This window comes from Heterodontus francisci, chromosome 13, assembly GCF_036365525.1.
Source record: "Heterodontus francisci isolate sHetFra1 chromosome 13, sHetFra1.hap1, whole genome shotgun sequence".
Taxonomy (NCBI): domain Eukaryota; kingdom Metazoa; phylum Chordata; class Chondrichthyes; order Heterodontiformes; family Heterodontidae; genus Heterodontus; species Heterodontus francisci.
In genome coordinates, this window is record NC_090383.1 from 51,424,811 (window position 1) to 51,449,097 (window position 24,287).

Here is a 24,287-nt window from a genome sequence, read left to right on the forward strand (position 1 = left end):
TTATGGGGAATAAAGAAATGGCTGACCAACTAAATGCATACTTTGATTCTGTCCTCACAAAGGGCGGCACAGTGGCGCAGTAGTTAGCACCGCAGCCTCACAGCTCCAGCGACCCGGGTTCAATTCTGGGTACTGCCTCTGTGGAGTTTGCAAGTTCTCCCTGTGTCTACGTGGGTTTCCTCCCACATGCCAAAGACTTGCTGCTTGATAGGTTAATTGGCCATTGTAAATTGCCCCTAGTGTAGGTAGGTGGTAGGGAAATATAGGGACAGGTGGGGATGTGGTAGGAATATGGAATTAGTGTTGGATTAGTATAAATGGGTGGTTGATAGTCGGCACAGACTCGGTGGGTTGAAGGGCCTGTTTCAGTGCTGTATCACTAAACTAAACTAAACTAAACTAAGAAAGGAGGACACAACTATCATACCAGAAATGTTGGGGAACACAGGGCTTAGTGAGAAAGAAATCAGTATCAGTAGAGAAATGGTGTTGGGGAAAATTGATGGGATTGAAGCCAGATAAATCCCCAGGGCCTGATGGTATGCATCACAGAGTACTTAAGGAAGTGGCCCTAGAAACAGTGGATGCATTGGTGGTCATCTTCCAAGATTCTATAGACACTGGAACAGTTCCTACAGATTGGAGGGTAGCTAATATAACCCCACTATTTAAAAAGGGAGGTAGAGAGAAAGCAGGGAATTATAGATCAGTCAGCCTGACGTTGATAATGGGGAAAATTCTAGAGTCCATTATCAAAGATTTTATAGCAGAGCACTTGGAGAAGAGTGGTAGAATCGGGCAGAATCAGCATGGATTTATGAAAGGGAAATCATGCTGGACAAATCTACTAGAATTCTTCAAGGATGTAACTAGTAGAGTTGATGAGGGGGCGCCAGTGGATGTGGTTTATTTGGACTTGCAGAAGGCTTTTGACAAAGTCCCAAATAAGAGATTAGCATGTAAAATTAAAGCACATGGGATTGGGGGTAGTGTATTGCGATGGATAGAAAACTGGTTGGCGGACAGGAAACAAAGAGTAGGGATAAATGAGTCTTTTTCCGAATGGCAGGCAGTGACTAGTGGGGTACCACAGGGGTCGGTGCTCGGACCCCAGCTATTCACAATATATATTAATGATTTAGATGAGGGAACTAAATGTACTATCTCCAAATTTGCAGATGACACAAAACCGGGTGGGAAGGTGAGTTGTGAGGAGGATGCAGAGAAGCTTCAGGGTGATTTGGACAAGTTGAGTGAGTGGGCTAATGCAGTATAATGTGGATAAATGTGAGGTTATCCACTTTGAAGCAAAAACAGGAAGGCAGATTATCTGAAACGCTATAAACTGAGAGGGGAATATGCAGCGAGACCTGGGTGTTCTCATACACCAGTTGCTGAAAGTAAGCATGCAGGTGCAACAGGCGGTAAAAAGGTAAATGGTATGTTGGCCTTCATAGCGAGAGGATTCAAGTACAGAAGCAGGGATGTCTTGCTACAATTATACAGGGCCTTGGTGAGGCCACACCTGGAATATTGTGTGCAGTTTTGGTCTCCTTATCTGAGGAAGAATGTTCTTGCTATAGAGGGTGTGCAGCCAAGGTTTACCAGACTGATTCCTGGGATGGCGGAACTGACGTATGAAGAGAAATTGAGTCGGTTAGGACTCTATTCGTTGGAGTTCAGAGGAGTGAGGGGGGATCTCATAGAAACCTATAAAATTTTAACAGGACTTGACAGGGTAGATGCAGAAAGGATGTTCCCGATGGTGGGGGAGTCTAGAACCAGGGGTCATAGTCTAAGGATACCGAGTAAACCTTTCAGGACTGGGAGATGGAGAAATTTCTTCACCCAGAGAGTGGTGAGCCTGTGGAATTCACTACCATAGAAAGCAGTTGAGGTCAAAACATCGCATATTTTCAAGGAGAAGTTATATATAGCTCTTGGGTCTAAAAGGATCAAACAGTATGGGGCGAAAGCCGGAACAGGCTACTGAGTTGGATGATCAGCCATGATCATAATGAATGGCGGAGCAGGCTCGAAGGGCCGAATGGCCTACTCCTGCTCCTATTTTCTATGTTTCTATGAACCAAATATCCGGTTAGTTAATACTGAATTGTTAGGGAGACTAGACACTATGCTTTCGTATTTAGATGCAGAACAACGAGAAGACCCAACAAGGCTACTCACAGCATTTAAAGCAATCTGCACTGATAAACCAGGATGTACGACCTTAGCCATACATGATGTGGATGGAGAGGAACAGCATCCTTATCGCTTAAGTCCAGTGAAATCCAATTTTTTTTTATTCATTCATGGGACGTGGCATCGCTGGCTAAGCTAGCATTTACTGCCCATCCCTAATTGCCCTTGAGAAGGTGGTGGTGAGCTGCCTTCCTGAACCGCTGCAGTCCAGGTGAGGTAGGTACACGCACAGTGCTGTCAGGAAGGGAGTTCCAGGATTTTGACCCAGCGACAGTGAAGGAATGGCGATATAGTTCCAAGTCAGGATGGTGTGAGACTTGGACAGGAACGTGCAGGTGGTGATGTTCCCATGCATCTGCTGCTCTTGTCCATCAAGGTGGTAGAGGTCTCGGGTTTGGAAGGTGCTGTCTAAGGAGCCTTGGTGCATTGCTGCAGTACATCTTGTAGATGGTACACACTGCTGCCACTGTGTGTCGGTGGTGGAGGGAGTGAATGTTTGTTGATGGGGTGCCAATCAAGCAGGCTGCTTTGTCCTGGATGGTGTCGAGCTTCTTGAGTGCTGTTGGAGCTGCACCCATCCAGGCAAGTGGAGAGTATTCCATCACACTCCTGACTTGTGCCTTGTAGATGGTGGACAGGCTCTGGGGAGTCAGGAAGTGAGTTACTGGCCACAGGATTCCTAGGCTCTGGCCTGCTCATGTAGCCACGGTATTTATATGGCTACTCCAGTTCAGTTTCTGGTCAATGGTAGCCCCTAGGATGTTGATAGTGGGGGATTCAGCGATGGTAGTGCCACTGAGTGTCAAGGGGAGATGGTTAGATTCTCTCTTGTTGGAGATGGTCATTGCCTGGCACAAATGTTACTTGCCACTTATAAGCCCAAGCCCGGATATTGTCCAGGTCTTGCTGCATTTCTACACGGACTGCTTCAGTATTTGAGGAATCGCGAATGGTGCTGAACATTGTACAATCATCAATGAACATCCCCACTTCTGACCTTATGATTGAAGGAAGGTCATTGATGAAGCAGCTGAAGATGGTTGGGCCTAGGACACCACCCTGAGGAACTCCTGCAGTGATGTCCTGGAGCTCAGATGATTGACCTCCAACAACCACAGTGGGGCGGCACAGTGGCGCAGTGGTTAGCACTGCAGCCTCACAGCTCCAGGGACCCGGGTTCGATTCTGGGCACTGCCTGTGTGGAGTTTGCAAGTTCTCCCTGTGTCTGCGTGGGTTTTCTCCGGGTGCTCCGGTTTCCTCCCACAAGCCAAAAGACTTGCAGGTTGGTAGGTAAATTGGCCATTATAAATTGTCACTAGTGTAGGTAGGTGGTAGGGAAATATAGGGACAGATGGGGATGTTTGGTAGGAATGTAGGATTAGTATAAATGGGTGGTTGATGGTCGGCACAGACTCGGTGGGCCGAAGGGCCTGTTTCAGTGCTGTATCTCTAATCTAATCTAACCACAGAAATAAAAGAGAGTATATAATTGGCCACATCGGTAACTGGCTAAACATTTAAATATATGTTGTGACCTGTGGAGAAGTGGAACTAGAGAAAGACAGTGCACTCCTCCCGCCTCGGTCATAACAATTATAAGACAGAAAATAGGCAGTCCCGTCCACCATGTTAAACCAATGCAAACTGTACCAAATACAAAGTCCGGGACTATTAACCTTTATGCTGGAGGGTTGGAGAGGCGGGTAGGAGCTAGCCTTACACAGACTCCTTGGTACATTTCTCTCTAATGAATTCAGACAAACTATTTAGTTTTGTAAGATAGGCTGAATGTGAATATATATAGGTAGATATAGATGTATGTGCATTCGAGGGCTAGCATGGTATTGGGATGTATCAATTGAACCATCCAGCACACATCAAAGGACACCGCTCTGTCACCATTCAGACCTCATCTAAAGTACTGTGCCCTGTTTTGGTCCCCCCACATTTATTTATTTTGTTTATTTAGAGATACAGCACTGAAACAGGCCCTTCGGCCCACCGAGTCTATGCCAACCAAGAACCACCCATTTATACTAACCCCCTATATACTAATCCCCTATTCCCTACCACCTACATACACTAGGGGCGATTTATAATGGCCAATTTACCTATCACCTGCAAGTCTTTTGCAGTGGGAGGAAACTGGAGCCCCCGACGAAAACCCACGTGGTCACAGGGAGAACTTGCAAACTCCGCACAGGCAGTACCCAGAATTGAACCCGGATCCCTGGAGCTGTGAGGCTGCGGTGTTAACCACTGCGCCGCCCAAAAAGTGGCCTTGCAAATGGTCCAAAAGAGAATTAAGAGAATTGTTACGACCAGGTGAGTAAAAGCTCTATGGTTCCCTTTCAGCCTTCACCTGGTCTTACTGTAACAGGGTTTAATTTTAAACAAACTGTGTTTTTAGCTCCCCCTTGGTGAATCCTTGTTCACCGCTTTCCAATTATAAGGCAGAGAAACCAGCACAAACAGGCTTTCTTAGATTTAAAGAAGAAAAGTTGAAATTTATTAAACTTAAACTCTAATTCAGTTAACGCCTACGGATACACAGCACGCCCACTCGAGCATGCATTTACAATACACACATACAGATAGCGACAAAAAGAGAAGAAAAAGAAAGTGGAAAAGTTTGAGGCAATTTCTGAAGACGGTTTTCTGTTACTGTGCTTCAAGTAGAGTCCTTGATTGTAGGTAGATCTTGCTTTTCGTTGGGGCCCAGTATTATTCTTAAACCTCGTTCGCTGTAGAAGACTTTTCTCTCTTGGGGTTCATGTGTCTTCAGTGGATTCAGAGGCTTGAGAGAAAGAGATGGGAGCAGACAGGAGATAGATCTTCAGTCCAGGAGCAAACAGCTTTCTGCCCAAACTGTTTGTACAAATTCAAAAAACTCAGGTTGCCAGTTTGTGTATTCGGCCATCTTAGCAGTCAACCTGGAATGCGAGCTCCCACACCTTCAACATCTGGTGATCACAAGTCCATTGTGGGTTGAATGTCAAGGAACACTGCCTGTTAATATGCAAATATATTTTCCATCTATTCAACAAGTCCTCCTCTCATACCAGTAACAGTTTAAAATCAAAGTTCATGACAAAATTAATGTGCCTCATTCTTGGCAGGTGGGGGCCTAGCATGACAGAATGATTCCTAGCTTAAGGAACTTCAGCCACTCAGATAGGCTCAAGAACCTTGGTCTATTTACTCCACCAGTGAAGATTTAGATGTGCCCTGACAAAGGCTTATAAAGTAATTAGAGGGCTGGATAGCGTGCCCATTGATGGATTATTCGAGTTTAACATGTTAGGGAAGACCAAAGGACACAAGTTTAAACTATGTAAGAGTAGGAACAGACCTATTACTCTTCTTTTCACAGAGAGTAGTGAGCTGCTGGAACACATTGCTGGTTGGTGTGGCGAATGCTGACCATCTGTATGACTTCATGAGGGAGCTGGACCGGTTCTCGACTGGGCAGAGATTTTATCACATTGGCAATAAGTGTCTATAACTAAAACTAGGTCCACGTGATCGCAGCTGATTTTGATCACCCAAGGGGTTGGAGCGGAATTTCCAGAGTATTTTTCTCCTTTTGGCCCTGGATTTCTTCTGCTATTTTTGCCTCTCCGAGGAGATTACAGGGCTGCAGGGTTTGGGTTTAGTCATGATGCTGCAGCAATCATGAATGTGGGGCAAGCTTGATCGACTAGCTGGTCTTTTCCTGCTCATCAGTTTCATATGTTCACAAATGCTATAGCCACCAAGCAGCATTAATGCTTGTGCCTAAAGTATGATCTCTGTGCTCTCACCCGAGGCACATACACCTGTTCTTTGCAGCAGGAGCACTGCACAAATCTGGTAACGGTCTGTGTCTGGCGCTGAGACCTGATCATCTGCAAGTTTGGAGGAGCACAAGTATTTGGACCATATGGAAAGAATTGGCATTGGGAGTGAGATAAGTGGGCATGTGGTGACGAGGAACACCTTCAAAGGGAAGGAAGACAAAGTTGTTCGGGAAGTGTAGGGGCAGATGAACCAGTTATGAGGATTTGAAGCCAGAAAAAGAGATCTGAGAGGAGAGAAACTGAGTATCAACCAATAACCGGATAAATTCAAATATTAATTAAATCACATTTAATATTTCATCAATTTGTAGCATTTAGTCAAGCAGCTTACTTATTGAAGCTGTTAATTAATGACACCTATTACTGCCCAAATACCCAGCACACTGCCAATAAAACCCTATATGCCAACTGGGACATATTAATTTCAACGGTTGAAAACTTACCGTTAACTTTTAACAGGAAAAATCCTACAAATTAACTTTAAAAAAAAACTAGCAGCCAAGATGGCCACTGCAACTTACATTTGAAACACTAGGAGATTGGACTGGAGAGAAAGAGTCTAACAAGAAAGCCAGGCAGAACAATGTTTTGGTTAACTGAGTAGATTAGTCAGATGATCCTAGTTAGTGAGCCATTCAAAGTCATCTTGCGGCATTCATAAGTGGCGATATCCCTCCAGGTGGTGCACACTGGTAACCCCACCTAAGAGGAATTTTGGGTTTTAGACTTTGGACCTCATTAACAACAAAGAGGATTGATAGAACCATGTGACTGCTTGCTCATCTCTGAAGAAACTGGAGGTTTTGTCACACAGACAGCAGACAGGCAGTAACTGAGTATCCAGCAACGAAGCAGGCGTCTGCTCCCGTGTCTCTCTCTCTCTTCCCAGAAAATATCAAGAACCAGCTGTGATTGGAGGATGCTCCAACCCTACAGACTGTTACAGCCAGCAACCAGGGGAAGAGAATCAACTACCGATTCTGCCTTCAGGAAAACTCTGAGCAAAGCAAGCCAACCGAAGCACACTTTGACCAGCGAGGACTTCAAGAATACAGGTTCAGCCGAGGACTACTGGATTTATAGACTGTATTTAAGTTCCATTTATTCTGGGCTTTAATCCAACCACCAAATCTGTTTTCCTCTGTAATATATTTGTGTGTGTGTGATTCCCGTGTGAGCATGTGCAAGAATGTAGTGTGTGTTTTTGGTATTTTAAATCAGGTTGGAGCAATAAGTATAATAAACTTACCTCTTTCTTGTTCAAACTCAAGAAAACCTGTCCAATTGGTTCTTTTGCGATCACATTACAGGAAAAAGGTAAAACACTCACTGAGGTGGTAAGCACAACGACTGTTTTTAAAAAGAAAGAAACCCTGTTGCGGTCAAACAAGAGGAAGGGCGAAAGGGGAGCCTGAGACCCCCTCCTCACCTGGCTGTTAACAACACTGTAAGCAGTAATGCTGTAATTGCTATAATAGAAACGGAAAATGGTCATTACTTTTTGGCAATTGCCTGATTTAAACATTGATATCTTAAGTGGTGTAAAACACACACGCATGCACTCCTGTATATTTGATCTATCAGTATTTCAAGGCAGCATGCAACAATCAAACACAGTTTGTGTGAAGCATGATTCCATACTCCAAAACAAATGGAAATTGTTCCAGGCCCAAAAACCTTTATTGATTAATGATATAAAGCAGGCAAGTGCAACAGGCAAGTCCAGGTGCCTTATGTTGGTACACCAAACATTAAGTTGTGATATTTCTGCATGATGTCCAAAACTAAATATACTCAGCAATCTGAAATAACAAATGTGAGCAATATGGCAAGAGCCCAGCTCAATGAGGGACCTGGAATACTGATGGGTGATAGGATTAAAAAAGGGTATTAAACGAACAAGCAGGACAAAAAAAGTGAAAGGACCTCAGGCCTCTAAAACGTGCCTCAAAAATTGATCAAGATATATGATCAAAGTTTCATCTATTGTAAAAGGAGTTACTAACACACAAATATACCAAGCACCCGATTGAGCACTGAAGTTCTGTACATCAATCATGAACTCTATATAAATTCTTACCCTTTGAATAAACTTTTCCACGCTCTGTACCACATGTTTGTAGAACTGCAATGTAAAAGAAAAAATATTATATCTTTGAAGGTGGCAGGACAGGTCAACAAAGTAGTTAATAAAGCATATAGGATCCTGGGCTTTATACAGGCATGAAGTACAAAAGCCAGGAAATTATGCTAAACCTATATAAAACACTAACAGAAAACAATGTAAATACTCATCAGGTCTGGCAGCATCTGTGGAGAATTAACGTTTCAGGTCATTGACCTTTCATCAGGACAGGAAAAAGTTAGAGATGTAGCATGTTTGAGCAAGTACAGAGGTGGGGCATGATGGGGGAAGCTAACAAAAGGGAAGGTCTATGATAGGGTGGAAGGCCAGAGAGACAAAATGACAAAAGGGATGATGGTGTAAGGCAAAGTGAGATGGTAATGGGACAAGTAAGGAATAATAGATGAGTCCAGAGGTGTAAATGGGAAAGACAAAATCACCAAGAGCTGCTATCCAAAAAATAAATAGGGGTAGAGGTTACAATCTGAAATTGTTGAACGCTGAAAGCTGTAAAGTGCCCAATTGAAAGATAAGGTGTTTTCTCTCGAGTTTCTGTTCAGCTTCATTGGAACAAAGTACAAGGCGCTCGACAGTGAGGTCAGAGTGGGAGTGGGGCAGAGAATTAAAATGACAAGCGTGACCTTGAGCTTCCGGTCACCTGCTGACTGAATGACACCTAATCTGCGTTTGATCTTTCCAATGTAGGAGGAGACCTCATCGCGAGCAGCGAATACAGTATATTAAAGTGACAGAAGTATAAGTAAATCACTGTTTCACCTGAAACGTGTGTTGGCCTTGGACTGCAAGAAGGGAGGATGTAAACAGCAGAGATTACAGCTCCTGCGCTTACATGGGTAGGTGCCATGGAAAGGGGAAGGAGTGTTAGGGCTCACTGAGGAGTGGACCAGGATGTTGTGGAGGGAACTGTTCCATCAGAATGCTGAAAGGAGAGGGGAGGGGAAAGATGTATTTGGTGGTGGAATCAAACTGGAGGAGGTGGAAATGGCTGAGAATGATCCATTGAATTATGGAAGCTGGTGGAGTAAGAGGTGAAGACAAGGAGAACCCTATTGTGACTCTGGGAGGTGGAGAAGGGATGAGAGCAGAAGTACGGGGATTAGAATGGTCACAGTCTGGGGTGTGGGGGCGATCCTCGGCTGAGGAAAAGGGTAGACACATCTGAAGCACTGGTAGAACAAGACACGACGGAGACGGAGGAACTGGGAGATGGAATACAGTCCTTACAGGAACCGAGGTGGGAGAAAGAGAAATCAAGGTAGCTGTGGGAGTCAGTGGTCTCATAGTGGATATTAGTAGATTGTCTACATTTCTATGGATAGGCTGAGAAGTCAAGGAAGGAAGGTAAGAGTTGGAGATGGACCATATGAAGGTGAGGGAAAGAGAAAATTGGAAACAAACTCAATGAAATTTTCCAGTTTGGGGTGAACGACACTGATACAGTCATTAACGTACAGGAAAAAAGGTGAGGGAGAGGGCCTGATTAGGACTGAAACAAAGAATGGTGGAAACAGATTCAATAGTAGCTATCAAGAGGGAATTGGATAAATACTTAAATGAGGAAAAAAAAATGCAGGGATGTCAGAAAAGACCCAGGCAGCAGGATTAACTGGACTGCTCTTCAAAAGAGCTGACACAGACTAGATGGGCCGAATGGTCTCCTTCTGTGCTATTCTATAAAAAGCAAACAAACAGAATAACAATGATTCCAATTCAGGAAGATAAAAGGCTGCAGCCTCTCAGGCATGTGCTCTATACAATTCCTGGCAGCTGCTGATGGTGTTCCCATGGGACAAGCTGGCTGAGCCAGGGAATCTGAAACTAAATCAACTAAAGAATTGGGCCTGGACAACAACTATTTCATCAATTTGATGCCAGTTTTAACGAGATTATCTTTTAAAGTCAAAAATGTCAAATACGTTGCCATTGCTCTCGAACAAGGTAGGAGCAAATTAGGTAGCACTGAGTAAATCTTCAAGATAGATGGAGAAGGTCAGAGGTCAAGCCTTTGCCTGCCCAGCTGGCTGGAAAAGAGTTTCCAATACATACAATATAGCCACACATCATGCTGTTGTATGACCAGATATTGGGCAATAAAGGTAAACTCCTGATCATGAAGCCTGTTTACAGGAGTGACTAGTGACACTGAATGAGATATCTAGCATAGACCCAGAATTAGTGAAACAATAATGCTGTAATAAGACAAGAATGAACTTGAGTTTTTGTGATGCTTCAATTTAAATAAGTACATAATCAGCATGCTAAACAAAACTAAACATTCTAAATAATTGGTACTTTATGAAAGTTCAAAGGTATCTCTGTCTTAAATATTTTATTAGAAGCAGAGAAACATAAATAGAATCAGATTGAACATCATATTGTCAAACTGTCCCATGCCAGGCGTCACTACTGGCCAACATTCATTGCAACCACTGACTGTAAAGCACAGCTACTTCTGTTAAACTACTTTATACAAGCGATTCCTTATTTTCTGTGTGTTAAAAATTTGAAGGGAGATCCATGTGGCATTCAGTGCCAGTTACTACTGAAGCAATGGCACTCAACTGGGACAGCACTGGGCCGATGGAAAATGCAAGCACAAGGGGAAGACAATCAATTTGCTAGCTGATATGGATGGAGCAGGCCGAGATTCCAAGCAGATATGCCATGGACAGAGTCAGGGTTAACAAACTCGGGGATTGCTCAAGTCTTGACCACTGTTAAGATTTCAGTGCAAGAGTGTTTAAAGCCTTACGTCTGGCTGGGTGTTAATGCTGGTAAGATACTGGGTAGCAAATAGCGTGGAATAACAGTTGAGAATGAGTTTTTTTCAAGACATTACATAATCCCAACTGAGATGAATCACTGATGAACATATGAATTAGGAGTAGGCCACTCGGCCCTTCGAGCCTGCTCTGTCATTCAATAAGTTCATGCCTGAACTGATTACTCTATATTTCCACCTACTCCCGATAACCTTCCACCCCCTTGCTGATCAAGAATCTATCTACCTCTGCCTTAAAAATATTGAAAGACTTTGCTTGCACCACCTGTTGAGGAAGAGAGTTTCAAAGACTCTCAACCCTCAGAGAAAAAATCTCTCCTCATCTCGGTCTTAAATGGCCGACCCCTTATTTTTAAAGTGACTCCTAGTTCAAGATTCTTCCAAAAGAGGAAACATCCTTTCCGCATCCACCTTGTCAAGACCCCTCAGGATCTGATGTGATTCAATCAAGTCGCCTCTTACTCTTCTAAATTCCAGCAGATACAAGCCTAGCCTGTCCAACCCTTCCTCATAAGACAGCCCGCCCATTCCAGGTATTAGTCTCGTAAACCTTCTCTGTACTGCCTCCAACGCACTTACATCCTTCCTTAAATAATGAGACCAGTACTCTATACAGTACTCCAGATGTGGTCTCACCAATGCCCTGTATAGCTGAAGCATAACCACCCTACTTTTGTATTCAATTCCCCTTGCGATAAATAATAACATTCTATTAGCTTTCCTAATTACGTGCTTTACCTGCATACTAACCTTTTGCGATTCATGCACTAGGACACCCAGATCCCTCTGCAATCTCTCACCATTTAGATAATATGCTTCTTTTTTATTCTTCTTGCCAAAGTGGACAATTTCGCACTTTCCCACATTATACTCCATTTGCCTGGTCTTTGCCCACTCAGTTAACCTACATTCCTTTGTAGTCCCCTTATGACCCTTCACAAGTTACTTTCCTACCTATCTTTGTGGCATCAACAAAGTTAGCAACCATACCTTCGGTCCTTTCATCTAAGTCATTTATATAAATTGTAAAAAGTTAAGGCCCCAGCACTGATCCCTGTGTCACACCACTCGTGCCAACCAGAGAATGACCCATTTATGCCTACTCTCTGTTTCCTGTTAGCTAACCAATCTTCTATCGATGCCAATATGTTACCCCCTACACCATGAGCTTTTATTTTCTGCAATAACCTTTGATGTGACACTTTATCAAATGCCTTCTGGAAATCTAAGTACAATACATCCACCTGTTCCCCTTTATCCACAGCACATGTAACTCCCACAAAGAACTCCAATAAATTGGTTAAACATGATTTCCCTTCAACAAAACCATTTTGACTCTGCCTGATTACAAAGAACAAAGAAAATTACAGCACAGGAACAGGCCCTTCGGCCCTCCAAGCCTGCGCCGATCCAGATCCTCTATCTAAACATGTCGCCTAGTTTCTAAGGGTCTGCATCTCTTTGCTTCCTGCCCATTCATGTATCTGTCTAGATACATCTTAAAAGACGCTATCGTGCCCGCGTCTACCACCTCCGCTGGCAACGCGTTCCAGGCACCACCACCCTCTGCGTAAAGAACTTTCCACGCATATCCCCCCTAAACTTCATTTACCATTTACCATGAATTTTTCTAAGTGCCTTGCTATACCATCTTTAATAATAGCTTCTAACATTTTCCCTATGACAGATGTTCAGCTAACTGGCCTGTAGTTTCCTGCTTTCTGTCTCCCTCCATTTTTGAATAAAGGAGTTACATTCGCTATTTTCCAATCTAACAGAACCTTCCCTGAATCTAGGGAATTTTGGAAAATTAAAACTAACGCATCAACTATCTCACTAGCCACTTCTTTTAACACCCTAGGATGAAGTCCATCAGGACCCGGGGACTTCTGAGCCCACAGCTCCAACAATCTGTTCAGTACCACTTCCCTGGTGATTATAATTTTCTTGAGTTCCTCCCTCCCTTCCATTTCCTGACTTACAGCTAATACTGGGACGTTACTTGTACCTTCAATAGTGAAGATCGATGCAAAATATCTGTTTAATTCATCTGCCATCTTCTTATTATCCATTCATTCCCCAGACTCACTTTTTATAGGACCATGCTCACTTTGTTAACTTTTCTTTTTTAAATATCTATAGAAACTCTTACTATGTCTTCGTATTTCTAGCTAGGTTTCCCTCGTATTCTAATTTTACCTTCCTTATCAATCTTTTAGTCATTCTTTGCTGTTTTTTATATTTTGTCAAATCTTATGACCTGCCTCCCATCTTTGCGCAATTATAGGCTTTTTCTTCAAGTCTGACACTAGCTTTAACTGTTTAACCATGGACGGCAGGTCCCACCCTTGGAATTTATCTTTCTCGTTGAAATGTATCTATTCTGTGTATTCTGAAAAATCCCCTTAAATGTCTGCCACTACATCTCTATTGACCTATCCCTTAACCTGATTTGCCAGCTCACTTTAACTAGCTCTGCTTTCATGCCCTCATAATTGTCCATGCAAGACATGATCATGTGAGTCATGGGTTGAGCAGTGAGCCTTTAAAGAATATATAAGGATTAACGCTCGAGTATATCCTTAGCGGGAACCTAGGAACAACTTTCGAAGGCAGGACCGAGTCCGGAGGCTCAGTGATCAACCGTGATGACAGACTGATCACCTCTGCATTGACGGGTAATATCTTGTACAAGAAGTGAGACTTGTACTTATTTGGTGTCTAAATAAAACTGTTGTACTAAACTTCTCCTTGTCATATGTTTGTATTCCGGTGTCTGGTGCCTCGGAGTTTGACATAACTGGAAAAGGAGTCAATCTTCCCATCCAGAGTTAAATTAGGCACAACAATAGTGACTGAATAAGTCAAATTTGATATTTATTAAATGGTATTCTGGGGTATCTTATTTTGTTGTGGGATTAAATTCCACAACTCTGTCCACTATTCTACAGAAATTGGAAATGACGGGTATCTAATTTGTATTATTTGATTTACACATAGATATACTTAATTTTCATTCCTTACAATTTTAAGGCTGTTATATAAGATGGCATACAAGATGCACCAGATAAAGGTGGATAACTGATATTTCAGGATACAGGAGAAGTAGAGTGGAATTTAGAAAAAAATTTGACAGATGGGTGAAGTTTCACTCCAAGTTCCCCATAGGGTTTGACCACACTCCTGCTACAACCAGGTTATGCCAGTTCAATGTTTACTGCATCAGTTTCTGGTCACCTTGCAAGGAGTGAAACCGCTGCCTACTTCTTAACGTAAGCAGGTGGAGCCAGGGACCCAACACCAGGAGTTCCTGCCCTCAACTGAGAAGGGACCCGACATAACACTGTTGTCAATTCAAGTAGAAATGAGGGTTAGAGGTCTCCAGAGGTGCAGAAATGTGACCCACCGGGGAGCCTAGGCCAGAAAAATTGTGTTAGACATTATGTTCTGAGTTTTGCATGGAATGGTCGAGTACAGTCAGTACTCTGCCTATTGTGAACCGCTGGAGGGACGTGTTTCTTGATACGATGATGTTAACGTTATAGGTTAGATGCAATTCTGCGATTGGACAGCACTTACTGCACAATCCCTAGTATGCTAAGAATTACATTGACAATCAATATAAGGTCAGTCGGGCTTGCAATGCGGCTTACTCATGCTTGCTCGAAGCTACATACGTTCATATGTAGGGACCCGTCCTCTGCAGGAATATGTCCAGGCGTGTGCCTTTTTTGAATTAAACAAAGCCTGGGGAGCAATAACTCCCTGGTACATTCTCCGTGGCAACGCCTCGACCAGAGTCAAATTGCCAACCAATCAGCACCCCTTTTCTCATGCAGTATAAATTGTTGCTCCCCTTGAAATTTGGCATTCTTGTATCTGTCCTAACGAGTGCAAGACGAAAAGCTTCGACAGCATGTCTTTTTTTCAGCAATAAAAGACATGCATTAATATAGCAACTTATTACCGAGAAATATACTTTTTCTGCATTCCTTAACTATCTGGATACATCTTTGAGGTCTACAATGAGTATACTGATGAATTATCGGAGGTTACATCATCATATTCAACTTTTTCTTCAGACTGAAAAGTGAAAGATCTTCAAGCCAAAGATTGGTTGGAAACCTCCTGGAATTATCAACTAGCCATTGAGACCCAATTTGTCAATCCTCTTTACACAGAGGCATCAAGGGTCAAATGTTCCAAATGTTCAACTGTTTCATAAAATCATTCCTTGTGCTCTTGTGGTTTAAGTGGAAGCCATATGAGCTTAAAAAAGGGACCCTAGTGGCCCCCAACAGACCCTTAGACAAACAAGGAAGTTGACAACCACTATTATGCCCTTGGACCATTCTGCAAAGCTGCCTGATACAATGTGTTCTGATGAAAGGTCATCAACCTGAAGCGTTAACTCTGTTTCTCTCTCCACTGATGCTGGCAGACCTGCTGAGTATTTCCAGCACTTTGTTTTTATTTCAGATTTCCAGCATCTGCAGTATTTTATTTTTAAACTAATACATTTTGGTGCTTGATCTAGAACTTGGAGCCAAAACTATTCCCGATCAAGGAGTCAGAATTCAAGGCTCCAAAGCAAAGGGGATCAAACTTGACATCCTGAAAGTATTTAGTTAGAAGAGTATGCAAGGTTAGAAATTCTGGGTTATCAGTACACCCTGGAAGCATTGTCTGCCGTTAACAGCTGTTTAGGAGAAAGTGTTATCATGCATACTTGAAATTTGGCCTTATAACTATCTATAACTGTAATGCCCAAGTATTTTTTATTTATTCATTTCATGGGATGTGGGCGTCACTGACAAGGCCAGAATTTGTTGCCCATTCCTAATTGCCCTTGACAACTGAGTGGCTTGCTAGGCCATTTCAGAGGGCAGTTACAAGTCAACTACATTGCTGTGGATCTGGAGTCACATGTAGGCCAGACCAGGCAAGGACAGATTTCCTTCCCTAAAGGACATTAGTGAACCAGATGGGTTTTACAACAATTGATAAGTTTCATGGCACCATTACTGAGACTAGCTTTCAATCCAGATTTTTATTAATTAATTACATTTAAATTCCACCAGCTGCTGTGATGGGATTTGAACCCATGTCCTCAGGGCATTAGCCTGGGCCCCTGGATTATTAGGTCAGTGACATTACCAATATGCGACCGTCTCTCCATTTTGCTGTTATGAGTCCCTTAGATGCATTTTACGAGCCTTGTGGGCCACAAAAACAGTTTAAACCACAGTTCCTATTCATTTGCACATCTCAGGCTGGGGATACTCAGACTGAGGTTTTACAACATAGGGTTTATCTATCAAAGAGACAAGTACTAAGAACAGCATGTTCTAAATCTCCAGCCCCAAAGATCAGTGCTAAAAACAATCCAAGCCTCCAGGTCCGCAGAATGTGAAAAGAGCAGAACAGCAAAGAAATTAAAGCATAAAATGAACCTAAATTTCCTAGACTTTAGGGGCCCAATTCATGAAACACAGAGAACATACAGTCCACAAAATCATTATGGACATCACAGGACTGAAGAAACACAAGTCTGGATAGACAAATTAGACATTGAAAAGCAGAATATATGGGAACGTAGGTCAGTACTGATGACTTGGTGAAGGTAGAAAACAGCAAGAACTGAAATAAAAAACCTGGTTTTTGCGGCAGTTAAAGCCATTAACTAAACAGAAGATGTGATCAAATTATATTGCAACATATAATTCAGTAACACTTCTATCCAAGAATACGTCTGTTTTAAAGCAAAGGACAAATCAATTTTAAAATTTACCTTAATAGACTTGATTGCCGCCTTGGTCACCTGGTTCATTTTAGCCCTGGAGATAGGTGGTTTATACTCATTTAATGAGTACAACTAAAAAGAAAGACGACAAACTGTGAGAATTGGGAAACAAACATTCTTCAACTAAACAAATGCCACAACTTACTTCAGGGTTCCCATACTTCTGAGAATCCTTGAATTTTGTATAAATAACCAGTATAGGGCAACAGTAAGAAAAATAAGGAGAGCTGGTAACCTACAATGAACGAAGACAACTACATTAATATAAAAGCAAAATACTGCAGATGCTGGAAATCTGAAATAAAAACAAGAAATGTTGGAAATACTCAGCAGGTCTTGCAGCATCTGTGGAGAGAGCAGAGTTAACGTTTTAGGTCAGTGACCCTTCTTCGGAACACAACTACATGATGTGTTCCAGTGCCCCATAACAGGTTGCAGTGATTATAAACTCAAGAATTGGTAAAAGAGGCACAAATGACATGAGGAAAAACTTTTTCACATAGCGAGCCCAAGTGTGGGGTGGAGGCAGGTTCAATTGAGGCGTTCAAAAGGGAATTAGACTGTTATATGAAAAGGAAGAACGTGCAGGGTTACGGGAAGGTGTGGGAGTGGCACTAGGTAAATTGCTCATTTGGAGAACCGGTGCAGACACGATGGGCCGAATGGCCTCCTTCTGCACTGTAACAATTCTGTGATTCTGTGCCATGGCAGATCACATGTAACTGAACGGACACCATTTGTGATCTAAACAAGCCAATTGCCAATGCACGGGGCCTGTTGTGGAACTCACATTTACAGAATAATAAAGTATGCTTGCTTAAAGCAAGTACGACCATTTGAATTTCTGTGCTACTGAACTAAATGGTCATCAAAAATATATTTTCATATTTTTCCTAGCGTTTCTGCATTTAGTAGGTTCAAAGCAAAATAAAAACAGCCCAGAAATTTAGAAACAACTGTATAATTTCTACAGAATACAAGAATAAAATTTGGCATCACTACTTACTTTTTCCTGCTTACCCCTTTCCACCACCACTAAACAATACATTTTGAAAACATTCTTCATTCACTAAAGAGGTACACTTTGTATGTGAAAAAACAGGTGCACAAGGTCAAACAACTCCAATTTTCTCTGCAAAGGAGGCACTAAAATGCCTTTGATAGCCAACTTTCCAAATAGAAGCACAGATATTGACTAAATTAAGTTAGAGATTAGACATTCAACCAGAGACAATAAAGGCAATTGCCACAGTTGTAAAGTGAATATATAAATCTCTTCAATAAGAGCAAGATTTAAAAAATATACTCGTGCTCAAACACAAATTCTCCATCAAGGTGAGCAGCTGACCTATTCTCCGGCCACTGCCAATCCCACAATGTCACCAGATGCAGATACATGCAAGGATGCTACGAGATAAATTCCCTTGCAATGACAGAGCTTAGTTGTGAGTCAACATCCTACCACTCCCTCGTGTAGAACTTTACAAGTTAATTTCAAGCAAAAAGTATTATGCCATGTGCAAAATAATACTTTTCATTTATAATAAAAACAAGAAATGCTGGAATCACTCAGCAGGTCTGGCAGCATCTGTGGAAAGATGAGCAGAGTTAACGTTTCGGGTCAGTGACCCTTCTTCGGAATGAATACTTTTCATTTTGCAGGTTGAAGTTACATTCCACTTTTTGCTGCTGGTTTTCTTTACAGAAGTCAAGGAACACAGATTACATTTATACTGATCCACATTTAAAAATATTAATACAAGTAATTATATTTAAATGTTGATAAAGTATTAACAGGAGTTTAGCTATGCCACTTTTACTGTTCATATTTCTGATTCAAATTCATATTTCTTGCGAATCTGCACTTACAATCACAGGCGCAATGAGTTATTTACACTAATTTTGGAAGTAGAATTTCCAGATTTCCCCTTTTAATTTTCAAAGCACGAGATTCACATCAAAACTAGTAGAAATTAATGTTATCAATCTCCTTTAGACTGAATGAACACTCAACATGTGCATTGGGCAAGTGATTTAGTAGCAGATAAAGCTACCTAGGAATGCCTTTAAATGTAACAATATTGATCAGCAAATATACGGAAAACACGCTTTATTTAATTTTTTTGATGTGAATATATGCACATATTAATAAAACTGAAGACAGCCATGCTGAAGCATGTTAAATTATAAACACATTCAGCCTCCAGCAATCCCCCATGAGCTACCTATGGCCTGAATGTAGGATAGAATTCCCGTGAACGTTACTCCTACCTTAATCTCAAATGATGCATCCTCTACATCACTGTAGAGATACCAATTTGCTGCACTAAGAGATAGAGTTTTTCATTGAAATCTTGTTTTCCACATTTAAATGCCTCCTCCAGTTCCCAAATCAAATTACAGTTTGGAAAACTAATGAAACACTGAGAAAATTCAGATTGCCAGATTTTTACAGAAAATGTGTATGTATTAAATGTAGCACTGTGGTATCTCCGTCAGTATGATAACTTCAACAGCCCTCCTGTGGTCTTTTTGTGATGCTACATGACAGCTGGGGAATTTAAATTTAATCACTTAAATAAATCCGAAATAAAAAGCTAATGTCAGTAATGGAGTCCATGAAACTACCAGATTGTTGTAAAAACCCATCTGGTTCATGAATGCCTATTAGGAAAGGAAATCTGCTGTCCTTATCGAGTCTGGCCTATGTGACTCAAGATCCAAAGCAATGTCGTCGACTTGTAACTACCCTCTGAAATGGTCTAGCAATTTCAAAAGACTAAGAGTAAAATTTAATGGGCCACCCTGCATCGACCTAGGTACCGGATTCAGACACAAAAAAGGCACAACCAGCCTAGTTAACCCTGCAAAACTCTCCTCACTAACATCTGCAAAGTCGGAAAGTTGTTCCACAAACTAGTCTTTGTCAACACCAGCTCCCAATCACAGACTAACGAGGGCAATAGGTGCAAGGGAACGCCACCATTTACAAGTTCCCTTCTAAGTCACGCATCACCCTGACTCAAACATATTGCTGTTCCTTCATCGTCACTGGATCAAAATCCTGGAACTCTCTAATCTAACAGCACTGTGGGAGTACCTTTGTCAAATGGACTGCAGTGGTTCAAAAAGGAAGCTCATCACCACCTTCTCAAAGGCATTTAAGAATGGACAGTAAATGCTGGCATTGCACCCATATCCTGTGACTCAATTTAAAATAAGTATTATGTGGTGTGGACCCATGCCCATTAGAAACTGCCCAAACTAATTTCTCATATGGCCTTTTGAAATGGAGAGAGAGATGGCTTTCATCTAATCAGTCTGAGCTGGATTCAAATCCAGACCTGAGCTAAGCAGTATTCCGAAGAAGTGTCACTGACCCGAAACGTTAACTCTGCTTCTCTTTCCACAGATGCTGCCAGACCTGAGTGGTTCCAGCATTTCTTGTTTTTATTTCAGATTTCCAGCATCCGCAGTATTTTGCTTTTATTATCTGAGCTAAACAGTGTTCAAAACTAATGTGCCACTGAGACCCTCTCAGGACAGCACTTTTTCTAAACCTGTGGGACCACTTTTAGGTCATTCTGACAAAAGATATAGACTAAGCCTGCAGACATCAGACAAGTGAAGACCTACTTAAGTCGTTATGGGTACGAATGTGAACATAGTATTTTACTGAAAGAAAAGATATGCATCTGCATAGTGCTTTATCACAGCTCTCAAACATTTCAAAGATCTTCTTGTAAGGAATTATATTAAACCTTTACAATAACAATGAAATCATTTAAAGATGAGAGCAAAAATTAGTTCCAACAATATCTTAATCATTATTTGCTGATCTTACCATATACTAATCCAGACTCAATCCAAGGGTGGGCAATATAAAAAGATTTCACTGGCTGAGGAAATATCAAAAACTGGTGGCTCTGTTGGCTTTTCAATTTGTTGTGAAGTAAATCAGTCATTGGAATATGTTTTTAATTTCTGGACGAGCAAATACTTGAGTAAAACGAAGTGGTGAGAATGACAAACATTGGTGTAACCATGAAATGGCCACAGCAAACTGAAACGCCAGTAGTATCAAACTGTTAATCAAAGATGTTAGTGCAGAATCAACATCTTCGGTGGAAAAGACCAATTAATCAAAGGCTCAATTAATATAGCTACCTCAAATCTCAGACGTTAAGTCAGTCCATCTCAGGAAAACATTATCTTTGCTACAGAGCTAGGTTGCATTAACATTAATGTCTCCGTTCAAGGGTGGGGGGGGGGGGGAAAGAGAGAAAAGGGAACTAAAAGTCAGTTAGCCAGTAATAAGAAAAATGCTAGAACCTATTATTAAAGATGTACTAACAGGGCATTTGGAAAACCACAATGTTAGGGAGAGTCAACATGGTTTTATAAAAGGGAAATTGTGTTTGACAAATCGATTAAGAGTTTTTTGAGGGTGTAACTAGTGCGATAGATAAGGGGGAATTTGTGGGCTACGACATCCATCAACTCATGTGCTGCTGAAACCTGCTCCACCACTGGCAGCTATCCCTTCAGCTGCTGAGGTCCTAAGCACTGGAACTCCCTCCCTTTAGTCCTTTGCCCCACTACCTCCTTATATAGCTTGGTCAAATTTTGTTTGATAACTCTCCTGTGAAGCATCTGGGATCGCTTCACTCCATTAAAGCACTGCATAAATGCAAGTTGTAGTATATTTGGATTTTCAGAAGGCATTTGATAACGTGCCAAGCGAGAGGTTGTTGCACTGGTGCACGGAGTGTGAAGAAGGGAGGTTGGAAAGTGAGTGAATTTTTAGGGTTAATCTCTCAAGACTAGTTTTTGCTTTTTGTTTACATCTAGCAATTAATTGAGATTCCTGTTTCAGTTAAGGGGTAAGTTAGTATACCCCTGTTTAAAATTGCAAGAAACCCAACACTCAGTAGTTGTAGCTAGTTAATTAGGTCGCTAGCTTAAACTGGTTTCAAAGCTCGAGCAGAGCTGACAGCATTGTTTTCAGAGTATAAATTCAGGGGACTCAGTGCTACTTGTCTGCACTGAATGCTGCTGGAGGGCAGTGTGAAGAAGGGAATTTGGCAATTGAGGGAGCTTGGTAAAGAGGGGAACTAAATTAAGAAAAAAACATATTTGACTGCACAAAGTGTAAAGTGGGAGTTTACCTTTTTCCAGCCTCTAGTAGCTGCCTCTCTCTTCGGTATGGGGGAAACAGCTGATTGTTGAGTAACTGATAAGTTCCTTTACTTCTCATTGTAATAAAAAGTTTTTAAAGTTACGTTATGGCAGGTCAGCTCAGCCAAGTGGAATGTACGTCCTGCGGTATGTGGGAAGTCATGGATGCACGTGTCCTAGATGAACACATCTGCAGTAAGTGTCATCGGCTACAGAAGCTTGAGCTCTGGCTTTTGGAACTTGAGCGGCAGCTAGAGTCACTGTTGTGCATCCACGAGTCAGAGGACTACATGGCTAGCACATTTAGGGCACTGGTCACACCGCAGGTTAGGAGCATGCAGGCAGAGGGGGAATAGGTGACTACTAGGCAATCTAAGAGAACCAGGCAGGCAATGCAGGAGTCCCCAGAGTCTATCTTGCTTGCTAATGGGTTTTCCATTTTGGATACTGGTGAGAGCAATGGTTCCTTGGGGGAGTGCAGCCAGAGCAAAGTCCATGGCACCACGGGTGGTTCAGTTGCACAGGAGGGAAGGAAGAAGAATGGAAGAGCAATAGTGATAGGGAATTCAATAGTCAGGGGCTCACAGGCGTTTCCGCGGCAGTAAATGTGACTCCAGATGGTGTGTTGCCTCCCTGGTTCCAGGGTCAAGGATGTCACAGCGCGGCTGCAGGACATCCTTCTGGGGAAGGGTGAACAGCCAGAAGTCGTGGTCCAAATGGGTACCAATGACATACGTAGGAAGAGGGATGAGGTCCTGAAAGCAGATTTTAGAGAGTTAGGAAGGAAATTAAAAAGCAGGACCTCCAAAACAGTAATCTCAGGATTACTTCCAATGTCATGTGCTAGTGAGCATTGGAGTAGGAGGATTGATCGATTGAACATGTGACTGGAGAACTGGTGTAAGAGGGTGTCGATTTCTGAGGCATTGGGACCAGTTCTGGGGCAGGTGGGACCTGTACAAGATGGACAGGCTACACCTGAACAGGACCAGAACTAACATCCTCACAGGGAGATTTGCTAGTGCTGTTGGGGAGGGTTTAAAGTAGCTTGTCGGGGGATGGGAACCTGAGGGGTAGCTCAATTGGAAGGAAGTAAAGCTGGAAGGAGGTAGAAAAGTAGCAAGGGACATTAGAAGGTGGGCGAAACAAAGGCGAGCATCAACTAGGTTTAGAATGCAGAATGTCAAGACGACAGGGTTAAGGGCACTCTACCTGAATGCACGCAGCATTTGCAGCAAGGTAAATGACTTAAAGGCCCAAATAGAGGTAAATGGGTATGATCTAATTGCCATAACGGAAACATGGCTACAGGGTGACCAAGACTGGGAACTAAATATTCAAGGATATTCGACATTTAGGACGGACAGGCAAAAAGGAAAAGGAGGTGGTGTTGTGCTGATAATAAGGGATGAGATCAGAACATTAGTAAGGGAGGATCTCAGATCGGTAGAACAAAATGTGAAATCTGTTTGGGTGGAGCTAAGGAACAGCAAGGGGCAGCAAACATTAGTGGGAGTTATTTATAGGCCTCAAACAGTAGTGGTAGTGTGGGGTATGGTATTAATCAGGAGATTAGATAAGCATGTAGCATGGCTAATATAGTAATCATGGGTGTCTTCAATCTGCATATAGACTAATTAAACCTAATGAGCACTAATGCTGTGGGAGACGTGTTTCTCGAGTGTGTTAGGGATGGTTTTCTAGAACAGTATTTTGAGGAACCGACTAGAGAACAAGCTATTTTAGATCTAACATTATGTACTGAGAAAGTGCTAATTAATAATCTTCTTGTAAAAGAACCTTTAGGGATAAGTGACCATAATATGATAGAATTTTACATTATGTTTGAAAGTGAGGTAGTTCAATCTGAAGCCAGGGTGTTAAGTTTGAACAAAGGAAATTATGAAGGTATGAGGAGCAAACTGGCTGAGGTGGATTGGAAAATACATGAAAAGTACATAGTCTTTAGAGAAATATTACATTGTTTACAACATTCCTTCAAGGCACAAAAACCCCAAAAGTAAAGACAGTCAACTGTGGATAACAAAGGAAGTTAAGGATTGTATAAGATTAAAAGAAAAGGCCTATAAAGTTGCCAGAAATAATAGTAAACCTGAGGATTGGGAGGATTTTAGAATACAGCAAAGGAGGACCAAGAAACTGATAAAGGGAGAACAGAATATGAATGTAAGCTAGCAAAAAATATAAAAGCGGACTGTAAAAGTTTCTACAGGTACGTAAAAAGAAAATGTTTGGCGAAGACAAATGTGGATCTATTACAGGCAGAGTCAGGAGAATTTATAATGGGGAATAGAGAAATGGCAGAGAAGCTAAATG

The 24,287-nt window shown here is 42.0% G+C and overlaps 1 protein-coding gene across 2 annotated transcripts in view; it reads right to left on the reverse strand.

Annotated features, from left to right (window-relative positions):
* The window catches only part of scaf8 (SR-related CTD-associated factor 8), a 192,126-nt gene that overhangs the window by 120,695 nt on the left and 47,144 nt on the right, over positions 1 to 24,287 (reverse strand). For both annotated transcript variants that reach the window (XM_068044814.1, XM_068044813.1), the window contains exons 2-3: positions 16,761 to 16,844; positions 8,122 to 8,166 (exon numbers count right to left, since the gene is read on the reverse strand). In XM_068044814.1, the coding sequence (XP_067900915.1) occupies positions 8,122 to 8,166; positions 16,761 to 16,844 (129 nt within the window). The remainder of the gene's footprint in view (positions 1 to 8,121; positions 8,167 to 16,760; positions 16,845 to 24,287) is intronic.